The following is a 9829-nucleotide window of genomic DNA, read 5'->3' as shown; positions in this document are numbered from 1 at the left end:
ACATTGCAAGTAGCCTTGATAGGCCATAATTAGAAGAAATTAGACGATACTGTGGCAGCAGCGGCAGCAGCAGCATCAGGTTCTTAGAAAACAACAGACCACAAATTAGAAGACATTGGTCCATATTTTAGCAGAAGTCGCAATGGTATAATTAGGAGCCATTTCCAGCCCCATAGTAGATTATATTTTGCCGAAGTAGCAACATTGCAAGTAGCCAGTATAGGCCATAATTAGAAGAAATTAGATGATACTGTGGCAGCAGCAGGTTATTAGAAAACAACAGACCACAAATTAGAAGACATTGGTCCATATTTTAGCAGAAGTCGCAACGGTATAATTAGGAGCCATTTCCAGCCCCATAGTAGATGATATTTTGCCGAAGTAGCAACATTGCAAGTAGCCAGTATAGGCCATAATTAGAAGAAATTTGATGATACTGTGGCAGCAGCAGGTTATTAGAAAACAACAGACTACAAATTAGAAGACATTGGTCCATATTTTAGCAGAAGTAGCAACAATATAATTAGGAGCCATTTCCAGCCCCAAAGTAGATGATATTTTGTAGGAGTAGCCACAATATAATTAGGAGCCATTTCCAGCCCCAAAGTAGATGATATTTTGCAAGAGTAGCCACAATATAATTAGGAGCCGTTTCAGACCCCAAATTAGAAGAAATTAGAATTTAAGAAATAGTAGCAACATTGTAAGGACCCTTGATAGGCCACAAATTAGAATATGATATGAGATGATATAGTGGCAGCAGCAGCAGCAGCAGCAGCAGCTAGATTATTAGGGGAGTATAAGGCAACAATTGAGAGAGGAGGGTACATCTGGGAGGAGAGGAGGAAGGAGAGGAGGCTAGTCCCTGATGTCAGCAATGGGCACATGGATATCCCCGCTTATCCATGCCTCATTCATTTTAATAAATGATAGCCTATCCACGCTGCCAGTGGATAGGCGTGTCCGCTTCTCCGTGACCACCCCACCTGCGGCACTGAAGACACGCTCTGACAGGACACTGGCAGGGGGGCAAGCCAGCACCTCCAGAGCGTATTGTGCCAGTTCTGGCCACTGGTCGAGCCTCGACACCCAAAAATTCATGGGGTCATCATCAGTGTGCATGGCGTCCTGCACACTCACAGACCCCATGTAGTCAGCCACCATATTCTCCAGCCGTTTTTGGTGGTGACTTTGGGTGCTAACCAGGCCTGCTGCTGCCTGGCGAGGCTCGAAGAAGCTTCTCCACACATCCATTAGATTCCCACCACCTCTAGCTGCGCTGCTGCTGCTGCTGCTGCTGCTAGACTCCTGTCTCTGCTGGATGTGTGGAGTAGTGGAGGCCTGAGTGTCAGGCTGGGGGAAGGCCTCCATCAGCTTGGCGCACAGAGCCCTTTTCAATTGACCCACCCTCCTCTCTCTCTGGCTGGGTACAAGGAACTGCGCCATCTTTTCCTTGTACCGTGGGTCAATCATTGTAGCCACCCAGTAATCCTCCCGGTCTTTAATGGCGCAGATCCGGGAATCACTCCGGAGGCATGTCTGCATATGGGCAGCCATGTAGAAGAGGTGTCCCCGACCAACCTCTTCTTGACTGCCCTGGAGATGCAGCAGGTCATCTCCTGCCTCCTCCCCCTGCTCTGTGTCTTCCCAGCCGCGGACAACAGCTGGGGTGGTAGGGTGGCGTGGGCCCTGCTCCCCCTGCTCAGCAGGCACCCAGTCCTCCTCTCCTTCATCCTCCTCATCAGGCATGTTCTCCTCATCATGCCTCGCAGCCCCTTCCACCTGCCTACGGGGCCTGCACTCCTCCTCCTCAGGCACGTCACCCTCCTCTAGCAGGCCATCCAACGTGCGCTTGAGGAGGAAAACCAGGGGTATGATGTCGCTCACACACGCATTGTCCCTGCTAACAAAGCGTGTGGCTTGCTCAAAGGGGGCAAGTACTCGGCAGAGCTGCCTCATCTGCTGCCACTGCTCTGTACTGAAATACCCCAAATTTGCCCCCTGAGTACCCCTGGCACTGTGCTCCAGCAGGTAGTTGCTGACTGCCCAACGCTGCTCTACAAGGCGCTCCACCATGTGCGTGGGTCAGACGGCCTAGGTGGAGGGCGGCCAGCAGGTTGCGACCATTGTCGCACACAACATTCCCTGCTTGGAGCTGGCGGGGAGCGAACCACCGCTGCACCTGAGTCTGGAAGGCGGCATGGAGCTCAGGTGCAGTATGACTCCTCTCTCCAAGGCAGAGGAGTTGCAGCACAGCCTGGCAGCGCTTGTACTGCACTGAAGCGTAACTGCGGGGACGCTTCAGGGGTGGCTCATCCATAGTGGAGGAGGAGGAAGTGGCCGTGTGGGGTTTGCCCTTTACCCCACGGGGAGGCACCTCTAGCCTGAGGGGAGTCCTGCTGCCTGCACCCTCCCCAGCACTCATGAGGGTGACCCAGTGGGCAGTGTAGGAAATGTATCGCCCCTGCCCATGCCTGCTGGTCCAGGTGTCTGTGGTGCAGTGCACCCTGCCCCCAACAGCATAGTCGAGGGACAGGGACACATTATCCACCACCTGCTGGTGGAGGGCAGGGACGGCCTTCCTGGCAAAATAATGGCGGCTGGGGATCCGCCAGTTAGGGGCAGCGCAAGCCATCAGCTCTCGGAAGGGGGCTGCGTCAACCAGCTGATAGGGCAGCAGCTGCACTGCCAGAAGCTTTGCCAGGCAGGCATTGAGCCTCTGCACTTGGCGGTGGCTGGAGGAAAGAGGTGCCTTGCGGGCAAGGAACTGGGGGAGGGAGACCTGCCGGGTCAGGGGCTGTGCAGATGGCAATAAGGAGGAGGAGGAGACAGAGGGGGCTGCAGAAGAGGCAGAGCTGCACAGTGGCCGCCTCCTACTGTGAGCCTCAGAATCCTCTTCCCTTGCTACAGGGATTGGGGAGCTAGCACCTGTTCCCTGGGGAATGGGAGGAGGTGGACAGGAAGCACCGCTGCCGCCCGGTGCCCTGCCACTTCATCCTGTGATGACGTTTCATATGGGAACTTAATGCTGATGTTCCCATATGTGACCCTGTCTGCCCCCTACGTACTTTCTGTCGGCAAAGATGACAGACTGCTACTGATGGGTCCTGACTCTGGCACGTAAAAAAATGCCCACACTGCTGAAGTGCGGGCCACCACCTTGCCTGCTGTGGAGGGCTGGGGACCTGAAGGCTGAAGGTCCCTGCCCATACGCCCAGAACCTGTGGACCCAGGTGCAGTGCTGCCCTGTTGCCTACCCCCCCTAGCAGTGGTTGGTGGGGTCTTCTGCTTCTTTGGGGCCGGCTCTTCATCAGCATCACTAACAACAACACACAGCTCCCCCTCTGAACTGCTGCTGTTATCCTCCTGAGCCGGCACCCAGGATCTGTCCCCATCATCCTCCCCCAGATCAGACCCTGCATCCACATCTGGCTCATCAGCCTGCTGCCCTGCCATTAGGGGACCCTGCCCAACATCCCCTACAGCTGATGTGGTGTGCTGTGCCACATACACCTCCTCCTCATCAGACTGGAATGCCCCCCCCATACCTGTCTGATCATCAAAAAGATCCTGGGTGTCTGGGCTGAAGTCCACCTCAGGATCAAATAATAAGGGGGATAGCATGCCCCTTATCACTGAGCTAGCAGGTGATGCCACCTCCTGCTGCTCACTAGAGTCTGCAGCAGACGAGGTAGCCTGGGTGAGCCAGTCCATAACTGCCTCTGCCTGCTGCGACTGAATAGGTCGCGAAGTGGTGGCAAACAAATCTGGCAAAGTCTTGCGACTGCCAGTTGCCCCACTGCGACCTGCCACCTGCTGCTGTTGCAGCTGCTGCTGTGACTGCTGCTGTGGCTGCTGCCCTATATTGCCCAGACTGGGCATAACACGTGTGCTGGGCTCTTGCCCACAGCCAGCACCACGGCTTCTCCCACCTAAACCACCCTTGCCTCCCACCCTCACCACCCACACCTCCCTTCCTCCCACCCTCACCACCCACACCACCCTTCCTCCCACCCCCACCACCCTTGCCTCCCATCCCACCCTTCCTCCCTCTCCCACGGCCCGTCATCCTGGACCAACTAAAAAAGAAAAAAAAATAGGGGGGGTTTGGATATTTGGGGGAAGGTAGAGATAAATAAATAAAAGACTAAACCCCAGAAGTGTGCACCCACAAGGGATACACACACACAAACAAAGACAGACAAACGTAGCCCTAACAAGGGCTCTTGGGTCTCACAGGGGAGCAGGCAAGCAGAAGAGGGAAAGCAGTAAACTGAAATCCACAACTTCCACTTGCACTGACTCACAGAAAGCTCAAACAAATCCTACCTCTAGCTAAACAGACAACTCACACACCTCAGCTCCTACTCTATCCACTACCAAAAACGCACTGAGTAATGGCCGCCTCTGCACCTCCTTATATGGACAGTGGGAGGGCTCCAATCTAATTGGCTGATGTGGAAGAAATGGGCAAGGCTAAAATGACGTTTCCGTTTGTTGCGCGTTTTTTTTTTGTCGCACGGCGGAAAAATCGGCGGACACGGCAAAAATTGCCCGCGCGCGACTAAAATTGGCTGCTCGCGTCAAAAATTGCTCGCGCGCGATCAAATTTGGCCGCGCGCGCAAAAATAAACGCGCGACAAAAAAATTTGGACGTGCGTAAAAAAATTTCCGCGCGGCGAAACGAGCCGCACGGCGAATTTTTGCCGCCGTTTCGCGAAACGCAAAAGTTCGCCGCGAAACCGACGCTGGCGAATTTTTTCGTTCATCCCTAATGTATATCTTTATTTATAAAGCGCTACTTATGTACGCATCGCTGTACAGTAGAATTCATTAATACAGACAGGGGGTTAAAGATAATGGATAAATACAAAGTACAACAATAAATACAAATAAATACAAGGTTCAGTTGCAATAAGAGTCAGAAACACAGTAGGAAGGAGGTCCCTGCCCCGTAGAGCTTACAATTTATAGGGGAGAGGTAACTAACAGACACAAATGGGCAAATGTAAGTGCTATAGGTCACAGTGGGTGACATTACAGTATAAGTGCCAGTATAACTATTTTGATGCAACAATGACCTTTTTGACGACACAACTTTTTTCTGAAAAATTTTATCACAGTAATTTTTTTTACTAGTTTCGCGCAAATAGTAAAGAAAATTTTAGAATTTGACTTTCTGCAGTTCAGTGGCCTTTGATTTATTACATATATGGTGTTTTAGCATTTCCTGATTTTCTGCTTTTTTGTATACCAAAAGAACAATAAATGTATAAAAGTCCAGACCAATACCTGCCAAAGTTGAAGGCAGGCCCAGATTGGTGGCAAAGCCATAAAGGCCAGGGCCTAGGGCGGCACAAATTTAGAGGAGGCATGCTGCCCAGCTGCACTGAAACATACGGAGCAATGGGGACCAGACGTGCAAAAATTTTAGCACGTCCTCTACCCACTGCTTTGTATGTGAAAGGGGCAGCCTCAAGGTGCCCTATTTTCAAATCCAGCCCTAGTTGTAGGACTACCAAATAATCCTTCAAAGCAATGAAGCCATAAGAAATGTCAGCACAAAAAGCTACAGGATGAAACAGCAGAAAAAAAAACTCTTATATTGTAGTAATTCTTAATAAAATGAAACCTAAATGTATTAGTGCTTTAAAATTCACTCTTTAACCAGTGTTCTGTGTATCCAAACCCCCCCCCAAAAAAACTGGGTACTCACAAACTCTCTATGGGGTGTATGCTGATACAAGGCTAACTGTCATTGGTTGTTGGATTCATAATCCCTCAAAAAAAATGATTTCCGCTATCTGATTTGTTGGTTCAAATAGTTCATTAGTATTCATGTGTCTGGGGGAACTTCAGAGCCAGACCCAAGTTTCAATGTTTATACATAAACAATTGGAGCCAGTCCCACATTAGAATGTGTGATAACTAGGTTTGAATATCTATGTATATAAACATGGGTGGTGCTTTAATCCTGGCTTTAAATAAAAGGTTGAAGAGGTTTTCTTGTAACCCTTTTTTTATAAGAAGTCACTCTTTTGTTATCTTATTTGGATTTATGGCTAACTTAGACTGCATTTTCCCCAGCTGTGATGACTGTAATTACTATGTATTCCTATCATGATTTATCCCATACACAAGATATCTATACATTTATACAAACTCTCACACACACAGATCCACACACAATTCTATCTTTTAATAATTAATATCTACAGTATACGGATACTAATGGAGGTTTTAATTAATTAATTTTAATTTTAATTAAAAAAAAATCAGTTCAGACTGATAACTAAATGTCAGGCATACGTGGAAATGAGTTTATTCAATTTTTTAAAAAATGAAAAAAATAGAACAAAAATCAGTTCAGACTGTTAAGTAATATCAGACATACGTGAAAATGACTTTTTTAAAAATGAAAAAAAAATAGAAATGTTAGAGTTTTAGTAAATGTGCCCACCAAGATGCAAATTAAGTGTCTCAACAATCATAAAAACAACTCAAATTAAGGCACACCCATTCCACCATATTGGTGCCCTCATAGTTAAAGCCCATTCAAAACACAGGAAACTTTACAAAACATTAAAAATGGTCACACCCAATCTACCATATTGGTGCCCTCATAGTTGAATCCCATTCAAAATATGAAAAACTTTATCATTACAAAACTTTAAAAATACCAACTTTAAAATATACTGTTATTTAAATATCGGAATTGAAAATTGGAGGAACTTGTTTGACCTGTGCACCTTTGAGAGCAGCTGTGTAGGTCTTTACTCTCTGGGGGCAGTCTTTGTAGACATGTTCTTCCAGGCCACAAAGGTTACATGCTTTCTTCTTGGGGCAATCCTTGGTGTCATGCCCCGTGACTCTGCAGTTCCTGCAGGCAGTTGACTTGCAGTTTTTCATCCAGTGTCCCAGCTCACCACATTTCCTGCAGGTCTGTGGTAGGTCTAGGTAGTCGATGATGCCCGGTGAGCTGCCCAAGAAGAAGTTTTGAGGAAGGTGTCGGACACCGTCTGATGAGCTCTTGTCTCTGTGAAGTTCTACCAGGACTGACCACTTGCCAGTCCAGAATCCATTCACATCTATGATGTGTGCTGGGTCTGTCAGCAACGTGCAGAACCGACTCAGGAATGTTGCAACGTCCTTCCCTGGGGTGTGGGGGTTCCGCACTGCGACCGTCACCCATCTTTCCTTCCTTAGAATAGGGCTTTTGGCCATAAAGCTAGAGAAATGTGATTCAGGGCTTGCCGCCTTTACATTTTCCCCGTACCCCCTGCAGATATCCATGGAGGTGAAGGTTACGTAGAATAATTCCCAGATGAAGCTCTAATATAGCGGTGGGATCCCAGAGTAGCTCACTTCTTTGTCTCTCTCTAACTGAGCCCTACCTGGCCTGATATACTCTTTACTCCCATATCTGATTGGTTGGTTCAAATAGTTCATTAGTATTCATGTGTCTGGAGGGAACTGTCGGAGTTGGATACAAGTTTCAATGTTTATACATAAACAATTGGATCCAGTAACACATTAGAATGCGTGATAACTTGGTTTGAATGTTTATACATAAACAATTGGAGCCACTCCCACATTAGAATGCATGTTAACTAGGTTTGTATGTTTATACAGAAACAATTGGAGCCAGTCCCACATTAGAATGTGTGATAACTAGGTTTGAATATTTATGTATATAAACATGGGTGGTGCTTTAATCCTGGCTTTAAATATATGGTTGAAGAGGTTTTCTTGTAACCCCTTAGATATAAGAAATGTTAGAGTTTTAGTAAATGTGCCCACCAATCATAAGGTGCAAATTAATTGTCTTAACAATCATAAAAAAGGCTCACATTAAGGCACACCCTTTGTACCATATTGGTGCCCTCATAGTTGAAGCCCATTCAAAATCATTACAAAACTTTAAAAATCCCAACTTTCAAATATACTGTTATTAAAATATTGGCATTAAAAATTACACTTTTTTTAGAAATTCAGAAGAATTTTTCAAGACAATTTAATGAAAGGGAAAAATGATGTACAAGTTAAATTATCTGCAGAAAATTTCAGTTGAAAGATGACTAATTACTATCAGAAATCATAAGAAATGGTGAAAAAAGGTTTTTTTGACGCACTTCATTTTTTGACACAACTGAAACTTTTTTGACATGGTCGCAACTTTTTTACTGCGACCGCAACTTATTTTACATGACCACAACTATGTATGTATATCTTTATTTATAAAGCGCTACTTATGTACGCAGCGCTGTACAGTAGAATTTATTAATACAGACAGGGGGTTAAAGATAATGGATAAATACAAAGTACAACAATAAATACAAATAAATACAAGGTGCAGTTGCAATAAGAGTCAGAAACACAAGATGAAGGAGGTCCCTGCCCCGTAGAGCTTACAATCTATATGGGAGGGGTAACTAACAGACACAAATGGGCAAATGTAAGTGCTATAGGTCACAGTGGGTGACATGACAGTATAAGTGCCAGTATAACTATTTTGATGCAACAGTGACCTTTTTGACGACACGACTTTTTTCTGAAAAATTTTATCACAGTAATTTTTTTTACTAGTTTCGCACAAATAGTAAAGAAAATTTTAGAATTTGACTTTCTGCAGTTCAGTGGCCTTTGATTTATTACATATATGGTGTTTTAGCATTTCCTGATTTTTTGCTTTTTTGTATACCAAAAGAACAATAAATGTATAAAAGTCCAGACCAATACCTGCCAAAGTTGAAGGCAGGCCCAGATTGGTGGCAAAGCCACAAAGGCCAGGGCCTAGGGCGGCACAAATTTATCGGAGGCATGCTGCCCAGCTGCACTGAAACATACGGAGCAATGGGGACCAGACGTGCAAAAATTTTAGCACGACCTCTACCCACTGCTTTGTATGTGAAAGGGGCAGCCTCAAGGCGCCCTATTTTCAAATCCAGCCCTAGTTGTAGGACTATCAAATAATCCTTCAAAGCAATGAAGCCATAAGAAATGTCAGCACAAAAAGCTACAGGATGAAACAGCAGAAAAGAAAACTCTTATATTGTAGTAATTCTTAATAAAATGAAACCTAAATGTATTAGTGCTTTGGGGTGTATGCTGATACAAGGCTAACTGTCATTGGTTGTTGGATTCATAATCCCTCAAAAAAAATGATTTCCGCTATCTGATTTGTTGGTTCAAATAGTTCATTAGTATTCATGTGTCTGGGGGAACTTCAGAGCCAGACCCAAGTTTCAATGTTTATACATAAACAATTGGAGCCAGTCCCACATTAGAATTTGATAACTAGGTTTGAATATCTATGTATATAAACATGGGTGGTGCTTTAATCCTGGCTTTAAATAAAAGGTTGAAGAGGTTTTCTTGTAACCCTTTTGTTATAAGAAGTCACTCTTTTGTTATCTTATTTGGATTTATGGCTAACTTAGACTGCATTTTCCCCAGCTGTGATGACTGTAATTACTATGTATTCCTATCATGATTTATCCCATACACAAGATATCTATACATTTATACAAACTCAGACAAACACACAGATCCACACACAATTCTATCTTTTAATAATTAATATCTACAGTATACAGATACTAATGGAGGTTTTACATTAACAGTCTTGTTGGTTAACAGGCTTAAACCTATACAGATCATGTAGAAGTCAATGACAGATGTCCTTTTCCTTTTCTAGAGAATGCTTCTTTTACTTTTGAAATTTTTGAGGTTTCAGCTTTTTGATGCTGTTTTTTGTGCGACAATTTGAAAAAAAAAAATCAGTTCAGACTGATAACTAAATGCATAGGCGGATTTTCCATAAGGCTAG

General features: G+C 45.2%; 1 protein-coding gene across 1 annotated transcript; it reads right to left on the bottom strand.

Annotated features, from left to right (window-relative positions):
- Window positions 1–6224: 6224 nt before the first annotated feature.
- LOC100498266 (zinc finger CCHC domain-containing protein 3-like) lies at window positions 6225–7366 on the bottom strand. Its single transcript, NM_001310107.2, is given in 1 exon segment — window positions 6225–7366. A coding segment is annotated over 1 exon segment (591 nt). The 5' UTR covers window positions 7294–7366; the 3' UTR covers window positions 6225–6702.
- Between the last annotated feature and the right edge of the window lie 2463 nt (window positions 7367–9829).

The sequence above is a fragment of the Xenopus tropicalis genome, chromosome 8 (genome assembly GCF_000004195.4).
Source record: "Xenopus tropicalis strain Nigerian chromosome 8, UCB_Xtro_10.0, whole genome shotgun sequence".
Lineage (NCBI taxonomy): Eukaryota > Metazoa > Chordata > Amphibia > Anura > Pipidae > Xenopus > Xenopus tropicalis.
The sequence above is the reverse complement of the archived record's forward strand: the minus strand, read 5'-3'. Positions and strand labels throughout refer to the sequence as shown.